This window comes from Trypanosoma brucei, chromosome 5, assembly GCF_000210295.1.
Source record: "Trypanosoma brucei gambiense DAL972 chromosome 5, complete sequence".
NCBI classification, from domain to species: domain Eukaryota; phylum Euglenozoa; class Kinetoplastea; order Trypanosomatida; family Trypanosomatidae; genus Trypanosoma; species Trypanosoma brucei.
In genome coordinates this window covers 1,091,064-1,110,527 of record NC_026738.1, presented here as the reverse complement: position 1 = coordinate 1,110,527, position 19,464 = coordinate 1,091,064, and the positions used below count along the sequence as shown (strand labels likewise).

Below are 19,464 nucleotides of genomic sequence, written 5' to 3'. Positions count from 1 at the left end.
TGCTGGAGCTTTTCATTTTCATCTTGTTTCTCTAGAATGGTGGCATCATAACACTGTAGAAGAGGGATGGCAATGTCGGGGTTATACATCCTACTTCTAAGCGTCTCAACCTCATTATGTGGGAGTTGTAACAATTCCTGTATTTGGCTCTGAAGTCGCAAGTTCCATTCCTCGCTCAGCTGCAGCCGCTTACGAAGCGACTCCATGTCTTCCACAAGGGCCGCCATGGCTTTGGACGCGTCAATCCAATTGCTTTTTTCTCCCGTTAGTACCTGTGTACACAACGTTTACGTTCTATGGGTGCAGCCCCTCTATGGACAGAATAGCTTCTATGTAATATCTTTAGTCTATTTGTAAAAACAAAAATTAATAATAATAATAATAATTGTTGTATGTATATGGAGTTGTTTTCCTTGTGTTCCCGTTACGTACGGCTGTGATAAAGCCACAGCCACTAATATCGCCATTAGTTATGAAAGAAGAGCAAGATAAAAAGATAATCTGAGCAAAGGAAACTTCCAACCGACATCAGTACCCACATCCATACACACACGCACACAAACGCGAGGAGAGAGAGAGAGAGAGCGTAACAAATGATGTAAAAAAAAAAATAAAAACAAAACATGCGCGTACCCTCGAAGAGAACACATGACAACAAAAAATAAAATAAAAATTAGCCACTCACAAAACCATGAAACGCATCATCCGTCCCACTACGTGTACCCGCGTAAGTTCAAACAGAGCAGCTGAAACGACAGTGCGGTGAAAATCCCCGTATTCGGCTCCCTGACCCCGTGAAATGAATAAAAAAAAATGTCTGTGAATTATTGTAACTCGTAGCTGTAACACTAAAGTGAAAAACACTCGAGAAAAAGAAAGGCATACCATAGCAAAGAAAAAAGTTTTCAATGCAATGAACGAAATTTAGTGTAATCAGCAAAAAAATATCAGGCGGCAAAATTCCCTTTGCCACCACCTCTGGTTGTTGCAATATAGGGGAGAGAAGTTTTTCAAAAAAAGTCCCACCCAAACTTACCCATATACACCCACGTATATGTGTACTTGAGATGTATATACAAATTCAAAACGAATAAAAAGAAATGTGATGCGCTTCAACACTGTTGAAACCTCAACAGAACTGTGAAGTGCGCGCACACACCGGGAGGTTAGCGCGCAAAGGATGAAAAACAATCACAAGACAAAGCGATCCGAACTTGTTTCTTGTGGCATTCCGTAAAAAGCAGCGGCAATTGTTGCAACAGCAGACGAACATTTCTGTTCCTCTTCACTGATTGCGTCAAGACAAACACAGGAAGGATCTGGAAGTGTGGCAATGCAAACACCACCACAAACGCCCTTCCTGCGTTGAGCTGCTGCACCTTTAATGCTATGGCGCGCAAGCATGACGGCGCGTTCCAACCAATTAGGATGTTGTTGCACCACCTGATAAGATGGTAGCGGGGAGACAACTTCGTTTCCCTCGCACTCCATTAAAATACAAGCAGCTCCTTCCTCCTCCACTTCATAGTTGTCAACATCAAAATGGTTTCGCTGATTCCAATCTTGCCACTCCACGCACGAAGAGGGAGCGGCCGATACGGAAGCATCATCTTCCCTCATAACATTACTTCCAAAAGCTGCGGCTGCAACATTACGCGCACCTCCGCAGATTCCTGCTGTAATGCGCCCCTGATGAACACCACCATCGGCACGCTCAGCGTAATGCAGAGCTCCTTCTGCTCTCTGTGTGGTGCCGTCCCCATCGATAACTTTGAAGCGTTTGGGAGGAAGTACGTACGCATGTAATACCGACCTGGACCGCTTTGGCATATTCAGCCTTACAATACCACCACGTTCCACCACACTTCATATATATATATATATATATATATATATACATACATGTAGAGTGATAGTTAAGCAAGGAAAGATAGGAGAGATAAAAAGATGACAGAGGGGGTAAAAAAAGGGGGGAAGAAAAAATGTATACAGAAGTCCAACTCTACGTGAAGTGATTCAAAAAGAAAAAAAGTGACCATTCAAGTTGGCTGCCTAACGCACAAGTGTGGAAAACGAATGTGGTATTACTGGCAGTCAAACAGTTCAAGCAACGAACACATAACTCATACCCCCTCCCCTCTGCGTAGTGGTAAAATAAACATATGAATTCATTGAGTCAATTCAGCTTTTCACTACAAAGCTACTGTTCTTGCCAACGAACAACACAAATATTTTTGAAGAGCATGTAATAAAGAGCATGTATAGGGGCGCATAAACAGCAACCCAAACCGTTTAACGACGACAACCTTAAGCACAAAGTGCAGGACAAAAATACGCAAAGAGGGTGCATGAGAGATCGCGACGGTGCTTCACCGAGAGCTGACAGGAGAAAACAAAAGAGAAGTAACATGATGATGAAGCAATCCTCTTCATTTACAACCATTACCTTTATGCATTTCATGCCGCAGAAAGCTATTTCCAAGCTCAGTTATCTGATCAGAAATAATTTTGGCGTAGCTTTTTCTGTTTAGAAGTGCGATGACGAGGCAGCAGAAGCTCATTATAGAAGCAACAACAGCAACAAGAGGAAAGAAGATGTTGTGAAGACCAGCACCATGAAGCACTGAAGCGACTGCTTCGTAGTCTTGTTCACGTAACTCAACCGCCTGGGTCTTACCTCTCGAACCTTCCAGATTCAACGAAAATGTGTCTTTCAAAAATTGTTCAATTCGGCGTACAGTTCCCCCCCTCTGTTGTGAAGTATCACCTATTCCCTTCAGGTTGGGATGCTCATTGTGATGGCACAACGATATGATGTTCTTTAGCGTTGATCGCGTTGGGTGCATCTGCAAATAGGGGCGGGCAACCATATAAATAATACATAACATCATAATAACTGCAAAAACAATGCTTAACATGATATACTTGCGGCTTTCCCTCTTCAGGCGCTTTACAGAGTGCTCGAGGAAGCTGACAGCTTCACATAGAGACGCCTCATCCTCTTCTGTCAATTTGGAGGCCGTTGCTCTGGAAGAGACCTTACCAGAACTCCCATTTTTCTCCTCCTCCGTAAGCAACCTCAGCCGAGCTGCGACGCCGTAGTGGTCTGAAAGTGGGCAACTCATTTCCTTCGCCTCCTGCTCTCCTAAAGGTACGGGCCTCACGCCAGCTGTACCCCTTGGCGATGACCCAGGTCTCGATTGTGAACCCAAGAACACCTCGTCGTTTCGTCTGAAGACTACCACACCAGCGGGTAACTCCTGTCCATCCATAATCTGCTTAAAGGGATACTTGGCATCGGCACCTGGACAATCCTCGTAAGAGCATAGCTGTAACGTGTTGAACGATATGAATATATGATCGATTTGCACAGGCGAATAAGCACCGTGAGTAATTATTTTCCCGTCTGTACATGTGAACTTATTTTCGTAGGAAAAAGTCATTCGCGCAAGATTTTCAATACATTCATGCTCGCTCATGCCTTCTTCTGGTCTTTTTGCAACTGGAAGTACGGAGCGGAGGCAGTAGCCGTGCCCCCGGAGCAATATCAGCATGGTACGTATCTCCATTGAAGTGAGTTCCGAGTTAAAGTCTCCACCAATGATGATATGATCAGTGGGATTTGATGTTGCTATGATGAAGTTGGCAAACGAAATCGCCTGGCTCAACCGAACGGCGAGGTATACTTCATCCCGCCAGTCACGCAGTTGAGAGGGCACCTGATACACGGCTACAAGATGTGTACTGTACACCAGTACATCACGGCGCATCACACTGCCACCACTCGCCTCCACGTCATTGTTACACGGGACACTGATACAGAGCATCGCTGCTCCCTTATTTGCGTAGTAGTCGCCATGCAGCACTTGCTCCGGAAATCCCTGAAGCGGAAAAGTGAAGAGCACACCGGACTTGACAGGAAACCGCGATATGACCGCAATACCTGATCCGTAAAATGCAGTCGGGTACCGTTTGAAGTAACGCGTGCGTCGAACCTCCTCTGGCATATTTTGGATAATGATATCGAAGTCAGACTCTGAGAACTGCTCCTGAAGTAAAATGATATCATAATCCTCTACTTTGCTGGCGAAGTGTGCCATGCGTTCAGCACGGTGCTTGGAGTTAAAGATACCCCAGAGGTTAAAAGTTAGAACAGTTATCTCCGCAGCCATTTTTGAGTTTAATTCAGTGGGAAGCAGGGCAAATTTTATTGATGGCCGCAAACTTTCGCTTCAATTATATCCTTTTCGCACAGTCGATTTCTTTGCTAGTGTCTGCAAATGCGGGAGTTCAGCGAGTGGGCCGCGGCACTAAAGGGGAAGGGAAAAAATCAAGTCATTGCAAACGCGGAAAAAATTGCAAGGGGGAAAAAAGAGAAAAAAATAAATTTAGAAAGAGAAGTATGCGCAACTGTTAATATCGTGTTACACACAGTAGCATGAGAGATAGGAAAACAAAGAAAAACAAATTTTCGATCATAAATGGAAACCACAACAATCGGTAGGGGTCAATGACGGAACGACCGGTGGAGTCGAAATTGTTCCCTTCTTCTTCACAGCTGGGAGACATACAAAAAAAACGGGCAGCGTCTTTAAGAACCTTAACGAGAACAGCCTAAACGCTATTTCTCACTGAAGAAACACACAAAGGCATACACACAGTAAATGTGGATATATGCATCCGAGGATAAGAATGACGACCAGTCGCGGGTGAATCCACCATATCTATAGCGCCACTCCTAAAAAGTGCCAGACGGAAGTTAATTAATTCACCGCACGTACATCGCCTCGCAAGATGAAAAGAGGGGGAGTAATTGCTAGAATTTACCGTCATGTGTGCGTACGCTAAAACAGAAACTAAATGATTTCACGCATCCCCTGTCCCCCTAATCTGGGTCGAAACCTGCGCCAAAAGTTGCCTAAAATCCTTATTGTGGGGTCAGCGTACCCCACCTTCCACTCACTTATGTACGTACCTAAGGCTTTGCATGTTCTGCGCGCTGCTGCACACAGTCCTGCTTTTCCCCACTGCTGCTCTCGTATTTACTAAACTACCTTTTTTTTTTCTTTCCTCTCACCCCCTACTTCTCCTTGCACACGTCCTAACCTGTCGTATTCTACTTGGAAGACACACATCAATCATATGCATCATGGGAAAACGCTCCCCATCTCAACACTTTCAAGCAACTGTTTGAGGCAACAGTCAAACACATCGCCATTGATGAGAAAGTATCGTCCTCATGTAATGATTAAATGTGTAGCAGGTTGGGGTTTAGAAAAGCAAACAACACACTGAATCCTACGTATAACCCCCCCCCCACAACAACTGCGGGAAGCGACTCAAAACCAGAGGTATTAAACCTACACCTATGCGTGGTCGTGTAACCAACAACAAATAAAAAATGAACTTAAGCATTAGCAGTTTGATCAGCAACTTTCGGCATCCATGGAGCAATGCGATTAACCGGATAAGACATGCGCATGTGCATCTCAGGTCGACGCATATGAACACGTGGAGTGAGAAACCTCTTCGCCTCCAGTGGGATGTCAACTGGCAACTTGAGTGCCATTTGCTGCTGTTGCTTCTCCATTGCTTCCAGTGCGTGATGGAGCCATTCCGCGTCTAGTTCTGCCGTGTGATGCATATGCTCATGAATAGCATGTGCGTGAGCTTTCCCTACCGCTATTTGATCGTGTACGATGCTCGCTACCTCCGCAACCTGATCTGGACTCACTTCCTCTACCTTCTGTGCTGGGTTGCCTGCCCACAACTCATAGGCATATACATGTGTATCCTTTGGTACATGAGAACCCGCGGCGATGATGGCATTATTTTCAACCACTGCACCCAATGCAATGGAAGCACCAGCACCAATATACGCGTTGTCGCCAACGGTGCAGCAATCCAACGTGCTGCCGGGACCAATATAAACGCCACCACCTACGCGGACTTGACCAAGAAACGAGACACGGTCCATTACAACGGTGTGATCACCAATTGCCGTTTCATCACGAATGTTGTAGTTTCGGATTACAGTGTGATAAAATATGCAGGTGTCATGGCCAAGCGAAACATTACCACTCACAAAAGCCGTTGGGGCAATGAAAGCACTGTCTTGTGTCCACGGTAGCATGCCGCGGTAGGCACGTACATTTTGATGGCGCGTTACGGGGTACATATGACGCTTTGTCTTCAAATAATGCGACATGATGGCAAGCCTTGCACCGATATCTTTTAGCATGAAGGCAAAATACGGTGCGACGCCGGACACAATAGTTGCGGGCATGGTAATATACCTGTTGTGGCAAAAACCAAAAGAAAAAAAAATAATAAATAGTAATAATAATAATAAATAACAGGATCAGAAAATACATGATCACACACGTATGCACTTGTCCACTCCTCCCTGTTTGGTGAACGAATATAATAAGATTAGTGGGCCGGCGCGAAACATGGGCATCGGCAGTTTAGCACAAAGTACACGCAGTACCGAAACAAGGTCTACTAATACAAAATCAAACACTGTGACAGTAAGTTGAGGAAGCGCCCTCCACGTTACAGGTTTTGGGAGCACCTTAATGTTTGTAAGTTTAGGAAACAAAAAAAAAAATAAAAAGGTTCGCGAGTAATCAGAGGACGCAGTGCCACACCACATCAGCTTTAGGAAAGAGCTGTGGATGAGAATTTAAATCAGTAAAACGCATCTAAGCGATATTATCCTTCACAAAACCTCAGTAAAGTCCCCCCCCCACCCACACACACACAAACTTCCCAGACACTCACACAACCACCGACACGTACGCTCCCCCACTAAACGATAAATGGCCATTATTCGGAGCAAACACAACTCCTCATGGGGTTCCAAAATCAGCACGTGTCCTACACACAACTCTTCTCACACCCCTATTTTCAACATAAAGAATACAAACTCGAGGAGGCGACTAATCCGTCACTTCTCAGTCCCCTCATACGTTTAAAAGGGTGCTTGCTGAGGGCGAACATGTTACCTCCACCTCAATACTCTTTCTTTTCGATTGATATATTTATCAAACATGTCGTGGTCACCCCTCTGATTACTAACAGCAGTAGTAAAGTTTAAGCCTTCTCGTTGGCTGAACAACCTTCATGCCTCGAAGCCCCGGGCTGTGACTCAACATGTCTTATAACATATGCTTGGATGAGTGCTTGCAAATCACCAAATGAAAGACATGCGAATCCAACAATGATAACATTTAATATATATATATATATATATATATATATATCGATGATAATACCTCGAAGTCTTCCTGAACAGTTCATTGCAGAAGCTAGATATTATGGCAGCCTGTTCACCTTATTTTTAGGTGCTGTGGCTGAAGGGGCGCGCGGAACCGTTCGTTTAGCACCCGATGAAGTAACATTTCTGCCAAGGGTCCGAAGCCGCCGTAAAGGGTTGAGTCCTTTACCAAGTACACCGAAGGTGGCAACGCAAAAGCGCATTTGCATCCCATACATCGGGTACATAATTGCATTGGCAGCAAGATAGTTAAGAAGAAGCCGGAATGAGAGGGTTACTCCCACAATAGTGGGACCGGCATGCGCCCATCTATCCAGGTTTACGAAACGTTCTGCACCCACAGCGTTCATCCAAGCGAATGTGTCACCCGTTCCTAAGGCATTAGAATGTAAAGCGTACAGTACGGATAGAGTCATGGACTCACCTAGAATATAAAAATAGACGGCGAAACCAAACCCATGATCGAGAGCAATCCGATAAAAACGACTCCTCCGCATGGTTGGACCTGCTGCCGACCCTTTTGATGAATGTGGCGCAACATCCTCAGGTCGCTTGGCGAAGTTCTTCCCTCCGACAGACTTTTGGCCAGTGGTTGCACCGCCGTTGTGTGAGGAAATGTTTCTGCGCGTTACATGTTGTTTTGCCGAAGCGAAACGGCGCGAGATGAGAAGTCGCGAAACACAAGTCTCTCCTGGGGTCGGCAACCTTACGAACATCGCGGCTTCGCCTCTCAGAGTCACGTGTACGGCAATTTACATATGAGAGAAAACAAAAGGGTATAAATGCACACACATATCCTGATGTGAAAAAAAGAAAAAAAACAGCTGGAACTAAGTGGGAACTCACCCCACCCAACATATAACAAGGTGCTGCTGTAAGATATTAGTACGAGTACTTAAACGGCAGGGTCAACATGGGGCTCTTAAATATAGCCGCCTTCCTTACGGCTACTGTGGAGGGGAAAATACGATTGCTTCTCGAAGTTTTCTCTAACTCCCCTGAGGAAAAATCGCCACCGCAGTCGCGATATTGTTGGACCAACCGTACCCCAGCGCCCATGCTCATCCAGCGACAGAGTATACGAGAAGTGAAGAAATATTTACTAGAATGTGAATCTATAAGAAGTTAGTCCAAGGACATTCCCCTTCCTTTCCAGTATGTTGTTGTGCCATTTACTCTTTCCATTGCTGCAGAGCAAAACGATCTACCACGTTGGTCCCTAACCGGGCTTCATGATGTCTCGTTTCAGAGCATCGGCACATACGCACGCACACACACACACACACACACATATATATATATAACACATATTCAGTTGAGAACGTTTTGTGTAGCCGTTTGACACTCAAAGCTGTCCTCCGTCACAACATCTTCGGGCTCCCCGAAAAGTACATGCCGCAACCCGCATAACACGGGTTGAAGCACATCCAATCGAGGCAGCGTTTCTTCAAATAGCACGAGTCGGCTTGCTTCATTCTCCACTGTGGCGGACAGGAAGAAGAGAACCTGTGTGCGAAAGAAGGCGTCGTGGATAACAAGTGAGCGTATAAGTCTTATATCAACAAAACGCTGGAAACACAACCTACCGAGCGCATTATAACTGTTCAACTGCAACCCAAGGCCACGTATCGCAGTCACTTCATCAACATGCACAAAAAACAAGCTCTTCACAAACTGTAGAATCAGCAAAAAAAGACAACCCAAAATAAAAATGTGAAAACACGATAGTTGCCACATAACAACATGCTCGGCGGTACCACTACCAGTCCATTTGGACCATGAAACCCAGCTTTGCGGAATATTTGGCAAAACGCCTCTAAGCCCCGCTTGCGAGCCTACTAGACATCCCACAACAAGAATCAATAATGCTATATTAGCATAAACAGGTCGCAAGAAGGGAAATATTTTTGCAAACCCATTTTTACCTCGCCTGCAAACGCGGTACATTCGTACCGATTCACTGTAGTCCGTCTGAAACACATCAAGTACGGCATTGACGGCAGAAATGTGCCCCGCAACTAACACTTTAGTGGAAGAGCGGTCCACAGATGGCAATGACGGCAGCGATATCGGCGGCGCCATAAAAACCCGGTACCCATACACTGACCACAAAGTATAACGAAAAGGAACACGTGAAATATGCAACAAACCTAACCAATAAAATATGCAACTAAACGATACTTCACGTGCAGCTGGTTGTTGGCGCCGCTGTGCTATTATCTGTGGTGCACCTGAAGGGAACAATGGTTCCTTTACGCGTAAAAACGCTATAAGAGGAATCACAGTTAATTCATGGACAGAAGTTTTCAAGAAAAGAGAGAGGATATGTATACAATTTGTGAAAGTGTAGAGATGCGACACTTTGAGTAACATACTCCTTCAAATGGAGAAAAGTTCAAAGCAACCAAAGTAAACGATTCATACCTCCACTCAGAGAAGGCAAAAAAAAAAAAGAAAGAAAAGAAAAAAAGGAAAGAGGATAGTTGGAATAGTTTCTCATTTCTCTCCACCTTTTGCACCACATCAAAACCTCCTTCACTCCTCCATCTCTTGATAGACTGCTCCCTCCTAACAGTTTGGACATATATCTAGAGGGAAAGAGAGAGGAGGAGTGTACAGCGATACGAACGAGCACTGCCGAAAATGTATTCAAACCGCTGGCTAAAAAGATGGTTGAAAATAATAGCTGAGATGACAATGAAACGCCGAGGACAATCAGTTTTGTAGGTCCTTTATCAGTAACCCCTGCAGCCAAGTTCCTAGCCCGCATTGCAGAGGGAAGTGATTAAGGTAATGTGAAACCATGTCATGTATTCTCATTGGGTTAATTCAAGATTCAGTACAACCAGGACACAGCCAGGACGCTTCAGTTCCTCCAGCAACTGCTACATATTGGGTCTAACACAACCAAACACAAGTTTATGTCTGAGTAGGTGGCACAGATTCCCCATGTATAAAGGCATAAAGTTCCCTGGCAGCAGCGCTCCCCATTACACCTGCAAGGGCCTCTTCTTCAACGGTTCCCAAGCCGGCTAGCGAACCACAAAGTGCCATGACACGCTGCAAATTCTTTGGTGTAACCCCCGGAAAGCAGGAAAGCACGCGCGTGGCGTAATGCGAAGATTCCTTTGCCCCCGCTGGGCAATAGTAATCAACAGTTGCGCAAGTCAAATATGGGGCACTCGGATCAATCGACTCACTGGCGCATGTGCGTTTCATAGAATGAATGAAACTTGCGGACTGTGTTGCATCACGAGTCCAAATTACGTGTACCCGCGGGAAGGAGGTGAAGATCCGAGCGATTCGAGAAAACAAACCGGTCTCACTATGTTCTCCCACACTGCCAGCGAGTCCAAAGGAGAGTCGGAAGGGAGTGCTGCGGTCAAACTCAATAAGTAGCATAGGGTGATCATAAGACCGGGAAAGACGTGAAAGCTGGGAATTAACACGTCCAGTGTGAAGTGAGTGAATGAAGTCTAGCAAACTCTTGCGCTCAAGCGCGTAAGTTGGAGAAAGAACATAGTCTCCGGTTAAAAGAGTGAGTGGGACTAAGTCAATTCCACGGCAGTACAGTTCATAAGGCAGTCTAGACCGAAATTCACGCTCATCAAACACAACAAGGGGAGCTCCTCCACTGCCACCCTTTGCTGAAGTACCGTTGGTATCTTCATCTTCAACGAGCAAAGTCAAACCATTCCGGGAAGGGCGGCGCCCCCTGCGGACTCGCCCCTCGTCGAGTATGGCAGAATCGAGACGCTCCTCCACTAAACGAACGGTATTTCGATCAGCGATTAGCGTTGCCGGAAGGGTTGCCTTCGCATGCGCGAGCGCGGCAAAAGCTTCTTGCTCCTCAGCCACCACAGGATCCTCAGGAAGAGTACCGCCGCCAGTTTGCGATGAAGGTGCAGACGATGACGCAGGCGATCGCTCCACCAAAACCTGAACGCGAAGATTTTTCAAATGTTGAGGTGATAACACATCTTGTGCCATCTCAAGCATACGCATGAAACGCAGCTGCTGCTCAACGACAATAATCCTGACTACCCTCAATGAATCAGCAGGCGCCCCGTCGTCATCGGTGCTATCAGGAGTGAGTGCACTGTGTGTCCCCTTTATGAACTCAACGAGACTTGACACACACAATTTGTTCCCATCCACCACAGCCACGTGCAGTGGCAGTGCCGATGGTGAAGAGTCACCTTCACACGAATGGAAAGTCAGCCGTGCAACACTGTCCCGAGCATAGTCAAACTTCAAGATGCAAGTGCTCGATCCAGGCGCCGCCGAAGCTGTTACGGCGTCCGTTGGTCCATCGCTCCCATTCCGCAAACCTCCTTGTGAGCGATGCATGGACGACAGTGATTGGCCTTGTTTCATAATCAAGCAATGCAAGGATACGCCGTTATGGCCGCAGTTGCGACCACTTTCATTTAAATGCGATGTACCATCTGTGGATGTGCTCAAACCGACGTTGTCACTCCCGCGAGGCCCTCCCAAGACACTACATTTATCTGAAAAAAGGAAGCTGGGGTCTTTTGAGAAAGTAGTGGAATTATCCAAGCCACCCTGCTTCTCGGTATCGTCGTCGGCACCCTCACCTGCTTTGTGCTCGACATCATCATCCACACTTTCTACTTTGTGATGAAAAAACCATGTACGCAGCTTCGCCGCATCGGAAGCCTCTGGTGTTGGATTCTGTGTGTACCGCTGCTGTTTTGCACCGTGCCTTCCTTGGTACATCGTCACAAAACAATCCAAGTCCAACGCCTGGAAGTCGGCCAGTGAATAAGCAAGCCGACAGGAGTACCGCTGGAAAGCCATACGACCAAACACAACAACCATCAAAACCCGTGGTTTTACCTTCAGCGGATCGTCTGAAGACAAAGCAGATGCCGCAATCACTTGTTTGCGATGTGCATCTCTCCCCCAGTTCATTGTGAGCCGATTTGTAAGCTCCATGCATGGATCCACCTCGTCAACCCGGGGAACAAGAAAGCGCTTGGGCCTAACTTCTGACACACAGAGTACATCATCGTTGTCGTCGTCATCATCATCGTCAGTGCCACTGTCGGTGTTGGTATCATCACCATCAATGACAATGACCTTGCTGGAGTCTTCATCCTCCACACTGGCTGGGGTCGCAGTGTCCACGTTGATATACGTTCTAGACGTGCAACCGCCACATTGTGGGGTGGTGTTGCTCACCTCCTTCACCTCACCTATACGGTACACGAAGAGTTTCGTAATGGAAGAAAAGTGCTGAGACAGTGTCCAAAGGGCATCCGGATGCTGAACCGTCGCCCACCCTGTTCTCAAACTAGGACCTGCAAACCGAGGGGTTCGTTCCATCAGTAGCTCTTCCAACTCCAGCACGGCCGCATAGGGAGAACCGGACCGCACTATGCGCCGAAGTTTTCTCAGGTCGATAAGACTTTCACACAGTTTCCCGTATGGCCAGCCTGTGTCGTGTGTTCTTAATGCATAGTGAAGATCATCATCCAAACTTCGATCATTGATGTTTATCGCGTTCTCGTACAAAATACCGGCAAAGTTAATGACAGCCCGCTTCGCAGACACCACCCACGGTTTTCTGCTGTAGCCGGGGGGTGATCCGTTGGGTTGACCTCCGGAACAGTGGTCCAACCTCTGACGCTGCGATAAGGGGTCCAGTCGGGAGTGCGGTTCATCACCGTCAGCGATGCCACTACGGGTATTAGACGCGCCTCTCTTATGCGCGTTTCTGGGTGCTTGGTCATTAGAATTAGGAAAGCAGCTGTGGTTTCGGCAACAGCCTGAAGGACCCATACGTTTACACACCTCATGAAGTTCTGTCACAATCTCCATGATAACCTTACAGAGCAAGTCATCAAGAATGTAAGTCGTCCTAGCCATATTAACGGTGAAGCGGTCCACTATTAGTGGTCGCTGAGACGCCACATTTTCAAAGTGTCGCATGATGTCCAGGCGAAAGCGTGGAAACAGCAGCACATTATCTACGCGTACCTGAACTAGAAAGGGCTCCTGCCGAACCCGCGGATGCTGAATGGCGTAGCGCACAAAGAAGGGATCATCAGAAAGAAGGATGAAGGGTGGATGCTTTCGGTGTGTCGGAAGGAGGAGGGGTCCTCCACCTCGAAGAAGGATTTCGCCACAAAAACCCACTGTATGAGCGATGCCATCCACCCGCTGTCTCCGCAACAGCACCACAACGCACCCAATCAACTCACGCGCAACGCGGCGATGCAGCAAATCAGCGCACAATACTCGGCTGCATAACACCACAATACCTCCACTCTGGTAGTAAGTGCAACGTTGCCGCGGCATGGTTCCCTCTAACACGGCGTGTACATTCACCACTGCCACCGAGTTATCATTATGAACAGTACTATCATTATTAGAAAGAATGCGAGTGAGTGTGCTTGCCACTCGTAGAAGGACGCTATCCCCCGTACCGTCAGGAAGAACAACACATGAAACACATGCATTGGGTGACGGTAGGTTGCAAGCTTCCACCACACGGCGCACAATATTGGCTGTTATGCACTCAATATCGAAGCCAATACTCACAACGCATAACTGCGCGCTCCCGCCATCGCTATCGGCAGCAGTGCAACATTCTGCAATCCGGCTGCTAACAGTCTGTGGCATTGCGCTATGTAAGAGTTAAAGTAAAGAATGGGGAGAAAGTGTGGTAGTAATGAGACTACTCACAGTACGTGAAGATCCATTTTAAAAGAAAGCAACAAAAACAAAAACAATAAAAGTGCTCCACCAGACAAACCAATCCATACAAAGAGAATTAAAATATTGAGTCAAGTAATGGATTATATTGGCCCCCTTCATTTATTGGCCATCAACCACCGCCATTATCATTTTCCACCCACCCACAAAAGCATTTGTTTATTTCTCCTTGGGGATATGTGGTGATGTGAGTGTCATTCCCCCTTGCTCCCGTTTGTTATATAACTTTTTGTTTTTTTTTGTTTTAAAGGCCCCTCACCACCCACATCCATACGAGAAATACACCCACAACCATACCTCAACTGCGGCCCCTCCTCCATGAAGGGGAAAGGAATGGGAAACCATACAAAAGCAAAAAAAAAAAAAGAGAGGGCGGTTACGAGTACATACCACATGGTAACATATACACGCACTTTTTTCAGTATTTGGGGAAATAAGAGTACACACGAGGATCAAAAGAGGAAAAAAGGAAAAAAGAAAAAAGACTAAATGATCGCATTACACATGAACATGGGAGCACATCAAGGAGTGACGTGCTTTATTGTACCTATAATTTCTGATCTGTCCCTACCACGGAATTTAACGAATTTAAATAGATATACATATAAATTAGGGATATAACACGTATACACTGACATGAAGGTGGAACACGTGTTACGGCCACACTGATGAATGAAATACCTCAAGGGTACAACAACACTTCCTCCCCAACTCAGTTTCCACACAAGGAGCAAATTAAATCAGCCTACTTCTTAAAAAAAAAAAAAGTAAACAACACACCGGGGTATAACAGAAAAAAAAAAGAGGAACCAATGAAAGGCACGTCGTTTCGTTGCGCGCTCTTACTAAAAAGAAGAAAAAGCACAATTCAAAGGATAAAGAAGGGAAATAAAACACAAGCGCATTTCAAAACAAATTTTTCAGTCGAAGGATGACGTACTCGAACTCAGGGAAACGCAACTGCATCTCATCCATCTGAACGGGGACTCTCTTCATCAATTGTGGCTCCATACATCCAAGCCGTAGACAAAGATCTCTCTGTGCTTCCCCTATTTTTCTAAATGTTCGTTCCGTATCGTAACCTTCCCAACTAAGTATGAGGTGTCTGACATCCTTCCATTCGACAACACCCGCCCGCGTACGATCAAGTTCTCGGAACCACCGTAATATAACCGGGTCAGCGTATAACGCTTCCTTCAAAAGTGGCGCAACGAACACAATATTACTACCCTTTATGGATACAGCTTGGTTGCGGTTCTGATCAATAATGACGCGGTAGTTTTCATCACCACAACACTCGATGATAACAGCCGGCCTCTGCTTGTGCAGAATTACGGTTACGTTGTCTCTTACGCTGCACTGTTCCGCCTCAGACTCATCAAGCAGATGCACATCATTGTGCAACACACCCGTTTCTGTGGCGCCGTCCGACTCGTAGACAAGCGTGTACGTCACATCATAATTCACTCTGCATACACGGGCAATATGCAGAGAAATGCCACTGCAGCTTCGTCTAGCAATTACCCTCGAACCAACACGTAAAGGTGGCACAGGATCGTGCAGTGCAAGTGAAGGCGCTAACTGCAGTTCCCTCAGAGCACAGTACTCAATATCCTCAGGCGTGCGCCATTTACCGTTTTCACTCTCGTCGCTGAACAGGCACTCGCTGCCATTAGAGCTGTCTAGAGTTCTACCAGTGTCCTGGTTGTAGTTATCCGCATTCCCGCTATTGCTTTCATCGTACCGCTCCTTGTATTGTCTAGCAATAGACATAAAGGTTTTGATATCCATATCTACGGCATCTGATTTACTAAATGTAGATATAATCTCCACATCCTCTTCTGTTACTCTCTTTCTGTCCAAACCGCGTGGGGTAATTTTGAGAGGTGCACCGCTGGCATAACGTCGAACTACAAATAAGCCTTCCGTGGTAATGGCTGTAACAAGTCCCCTATTGGTGTGTCGTCCAAGAACAGCAAACACAGCAGATGGACTTATGACACCAAACGGTAAAACATCAAAATGATGAAAGATGCACTGAGGCAGCGGTCGTTTCACGGCGCGGCATTCGTAATGCACGTCATCGTTAAGGATGGAACTCGCAACCGGGATCGACAACAGGTCGCTGCTGTCACATGATGTCATCCCCGTTCCATCCCCTATATTGGTGTGTGTCACCGAAGCATTCCCATCGGTGATGAAATAAACCCCCCGGGAAGACGACTTTCGTGAACTAAAAACAGAGAAGGAAGTGGACGCCCCTTTGATGACATCTGTAGTGCTCTCGAGGGAGCTTCCTCTCCCTTCTACACCCGCAAGTTCCGCGTCATCTAAACAACGAGCGACGATGACAACGTCGACAACAACTCCAACATTTGTCACAACTGCTGCGTTCATCCAGATGTTTGCTCAACTAAACGACAGGAACCCCCTACCCCCAAAACTGGACCCTACACAGGAACGAAAGGAAGAGAACAGAAGGTGACCGTGTAGGTTTTGCTGATTAAAGTGCGTGGACAAAGAAGGGTTATGGAGGGTGAAAAATCTGCAGCGCTTAAACTTTCATCTCCTTTCCATTGGCAAAACGACACTGTCAAAAAAGCATGCATGCAATTCAACACCCGCATGTTCATGGAAATCAATATAAGTAACGAAAGGGTAACAAAAGTGAAATAACGAACTGATGCATGAAGCACAGTGGAAGAAGCGGGGCAGAACACCGTTCGCAACAACACCTGCAGCAACAACGACGAGGGTAGGGCGACAACAGTCTTTAAAACAGATGGTGGCAGCTTAAAGCAGCAAGCAACCCCTTAAAGTACGCGAGCACCTACGCAAATTCCTGCGCATGTGACGGGAATATGGAAAAATAATCAGTGTAACTTAACTCAATATTTTATCGATCTTATCTTCTCTCCCTCAAACCGCTCTATTACCTCCGCCGTCACACACTAGTGTTACAAACGCAGACGGCAACACACTCATTCTTTTCAGTGGATTATACAACATTTACATCCGTCACAACAAATTCCACGTTCGCTGAGCTATGAAGCGAGAAGTGGAAGCACCATTCGCGCCTCCCCTGCTGAGATTCGTTTGTGAATTACCTCCTGTCGATGTTGCACCTTTCCCATTCAGGGTGCCCACGGCACGTCCCCGCGAAGGATTAACAGTTAAGGGGGCAGGCGGAACCAGTTGAACGCTTTGCCCAGAATTTATCGATAGCCGAGGCTTAACTGCGTCGGCATTACCGTGTGATGGCAAGTAACGGCCTTGGCTATCCTCTGCAGGAACAAGACGACTAGAATGGATACGCTGGAGAGGCGTATTAACGCGAGCATGCCTACTTCCTTGTCCCTCGCATGTGCGCTGACGTGGTACCGATACCCCTTGTCGTGTTAGTATTGAACTCCCCCTTGCAAGTGCACCACACTCCCCTGAACACCTTGACGAAGGGGGACGAGCGGTTAAAGGAGTTCGCCCCCTCGGCTTAACACCCGCAAGAACTGGAGCTGGACGAGGGGAATGCACGCCATCTTTTTCTATTGCCAGCAGGTAACGTGCGGAGCCCCTCCGAGTCCGCGGACTACTGGAATCCGCATCCTTCCCACAAAGCCGACTGTCGCTAAATAGAGCCCTCGGTGTTTTGAAGGTACGGGAGCTGGACGTTGTTCGGGTTTTGCTTGGTGGCTTAATGGTGGGAGCACGCGGATGAGTTTTATTCGACGCTCCGAGTTTCGTAACAGTACCAGTACCAGCGTCAGCCGTATTGCCATTCTGCGGCCCACCGGTGTAAGCACCGTTGGAGTCATGCACAACTGTCGTCAAACATGGTTGTATTCGCTTGAAAACTGCATCGATACAATCACCATTGATGGTGTTGCTGCGGACCAGGCGACTCGTGCAAGCGTGCTCGGAGCCGTGGGGTCCACCTGATCCACAACTGTTTTTCTGCGGACCTCGTTGTGTGGCACTTTCAGCATTGATGCTCACACGTGCTGTGGGCTTGCATATGAGTTTGTTATTAGAGGAGTGGACGGCTGAAGGTTCTTGTTCCGCATCAGTCACATGGTTTGAAACCAACCCCAATTTGCAAAAATTAAGCGCCAGTTTTGGAGGAATGGGGAAATTGTTATCGGCTTCCGCGCACTCAACCACCTTAAGCGGACTAACACCTTCTGACGTCTCCACCGTAACCAAATCACTATAGTTCTTCTGAGGTTCATCCTTTTCTGCAAACAGGTGCTGCAACCTCCGATTCTGCGGCTCGTCAAACTCGCGACGCAAACCTTCTTGATCGTCCAGAAACTTTGAAAAATTAGGGAAGCGAGGAGGTGGACTATCAGCTCCTGATATTGCAAAACTTAGTTGCGAAGAGGCATGCGTGTCGTTACTGTACGAGAAAACGAGACACTTGGAGTCGGGATGCATCCCATCGCAACGAAGAAACTGATTGCCATTTTTTACCTCCGTCCCCAATTCATCCTGCCGATGCCCATCACCACGTGAACCTGAGACGCCCACCATCGTTCCAGCACCCACATTCTTTCCGACTGTGCTGGTAGCACCGTCACTTGGTATCGTTGTATGAGTTATTCCCGGTTTTGCGGTGGGGCTCGCACCATTACTGGAAAGATTTGTATTCTTTTCGATGCGCTTTAAAGGAGTCTTATTCCCAGCCGGTGAGTTTGACAGGAACTTGAAAGGGGTTCGAGACGGCGAAGGAGGTGGTGAACGCACTTGCATCTCCAGAGATTGGGCCTTCGTCACGTACTTTGATGATATTTTCCCCTTCCGCGGGGTACCCTTTGCGGCAGAACGCCGCTGGGTTGCACCCTTCACTAACAATTTAGCATCTTCTTCTGCTTCCTCTCCCTTTGCTGTAACTGCGACGTGCTTCGGCTTTTGACAACTCGTCACTTGGGAAACCGCACCCCTACCATTTGTTGGTGTTTTCTCGCATTGCGACGTTTTTTGAGTGTCCTCAGTTGCAAATACACACTTCAAAAGAGGCTGCACACGCGGTTCACAGAACTCCAGGACCCGAAGCAACAGATTGGCGCCGTGGACCGTCTTTTGAAACAACCATGTAAAACTGATCTTCTTTGAGCATGTAGTGCAAACCCACCTATGGGCAGATGGTGATAAATTACTACGGCAAGAAGTACAAGTCATATAACCACAACGCCAGCATGTATTATCAGACAGGTTTCCATCCACTTGCGAAGGTAAATCCTGCAAGCAGCAACTGCACCGCAACCGCTGCGATTGCCCCCGCGAAGGTCTTTGCCGCTCATGGGGGGTGCCGATTCCCTTCGAAGATCCTAAGCGAGTATTTGGTTGCCGGCAAACCTTAATCGATACCCTGCGGTGTTGTCCCATATGTTTCGCACCTGCCATGGTGGACTTACTAAGCTGGTGGTCGCTCGGCATATTAGAAGTAC

General features: G+C 47.0%; 9 protein-coding genes across 9 annotated transcripts; all 9 read right to left on the bottom strand.

Moving 5' to 3' along the window:
• Positions 1 to 1,191: 1,191 nt before the first annotated feature.
• Positions 1,192 to 1,830, bottom strand: TbgDal_V5180 (hypothetical protein, conserved; the record flags this gene model as incomplete). The annotated part of the gene is made up of 1 exon (XM_011775363.1): positions 1,192 to 1,830. One exon carries the CDS (start codon positions 1,828 to 1,830, stop codon positions 1,192 to 1,194), a length of 639 nt encoding a protein of 212 aa, XP_011773665.1.
• Positions 1,831 to 2,429: 599 nt separating this feature from the next.
• On the bottom strand, positions 2,430 to 4,172 carry TbgDal_V5170 (sphingomyelin phosphodiesterase, putative; the record flags this gene model as incomplete). Its single annotated transcript, XM_011775362.1, has 1 exon — positions 2,430 to 4,172. One exon carries the CDS (start codon positions 4,170 to 4,172, stop codon positions 2,430 to 2,432), a length of 1,743 nt encoding a protein of 580 aa, XP_011773664.1.
• Positions 4,173 to 5,407: 1,235 nt separating this feature from the next.
• On the bottom strand, positions 5,408 to 6,286 carry TbgDal_V5160 (hypothetical protein, conserved; the record flags this gene model as incomplete). Its single annotated transcript, XM_011775361.1, has 1 exon — positions 5,408 to 6,286. One exon carries the CDS (start codon positions 6,284 to 6,286, stop codon positions 5,408 to 5,410), a length of 879 nt encoding a protein of 292 aa, XP_011773663.1.
• A 1,031-nt stretch (positions 6,287 to 7,317) lies between these two features.
• Positions 7,318 to 7,995, bottom strand: TbgDal_V5150 (hypothetical protein, conserved; the record flags this gene model as incomplete). Its single annotated transcript, XM_011775360.1, has 1 exon — positions 7,318 to 7,995. One exon carries the CDS (start codon positions 7,993 to 7,995, stop codon positions 7,318 to 7,320), a length of 678 nt encoding a protein of 225 aa, XP_011773662.1.
• Positions 7,996 to 8,590: 595 nt separating this feature from the next.
• On the bottom strand, positions 8,591 to 9,652 carry TbgDal_V5140 (hypothetical protein, conserved; the record flags this gene model as incomplete). Its single annotated transcript, XM_011775359.1, has 1 exon — positions 8,591 to 9,652. The coding sequence occupies one exon, from the start codon at positions 9,650 to 9,652 to the stop codon at positions 8,591 to 8,593; it is 1,062 nt and encodes a 353-aa protein (XP_011773661.1).
• A 22-nt stretch (positions 9,653 to 9,674) lies between these two features.
• TbgDal_V5130 (hypothetical protein, unlikely) lies at positions 9,675 to 10,049 on the bottom strand (the record flags this gene model as incomplete). The annotated part of the gene is made up of 1 exon (XM_011775358.1): positions 9,675 to 10,049. One exon carries the CDS (start codon positions 10,047 to 10,049, stop codon positions 9,675 to 9,677), a length of 375 nt encoding a protein of 124 aa, XP_011773660.1.
• Positions 10,050 to 10,198: 149 nt separating this feature from the next.
• TbgDal_V5120 (DNA repair protein, putative) lies at positions 10,199 to 13,927 on the bottom strand (the record flags this gene model as incomplete). Its single annotated transcript, XM_011775357.1, has 1 exon — positions 10,199 to 13,927. One exon carries the CDS (start codon positions 13,925 to 13,927, stop codon positions 10,199 to 10,201), a length of 3,729 nt encoding a protein of 1,242 aa, XP_011773659.1.
• Positions 13,928 to 14,926: 999 nt separating this feature from the next.
• Positions 14,927 to 16,417, bottom strand: TbgDal_V5110 (hypothetical protein, conserved; the record flags this gene model as incomplete). The annotated part of the gene is made up of 1 exon (XM_011775356.1): positions 14,927 to 16,417. One exon carries the CDS (start codon positions 16,415 to 16,417, stop codon positions 14,927 to 14,929), a length of 1,491 nt encoding a protein of 496 aa, XP_011773658.1.
• A 621-nt stretch (positions 16,418 to 17,038) lies between these two features.
• Positions 17,039 to 19,453, bottom strand: TbgDal_V5100 (hypothetical protein, conserved; the record flags this gene model as incomplete). The annotated part of the gene is made up of 1 exon (XM_011775355.1): positions 17,039 to 19,453. The coding sequence occupies one exon, from the start codon at positions 19,451 to 19,453 to the stop codon at positions 17,039 to 17,041; it is 2,415 nt and encodes an 804-aa protein (XP_011773657.1).
• Between the last annotated feature and the right edge of the window lie 11 nt (positions 19,454 to 19,464).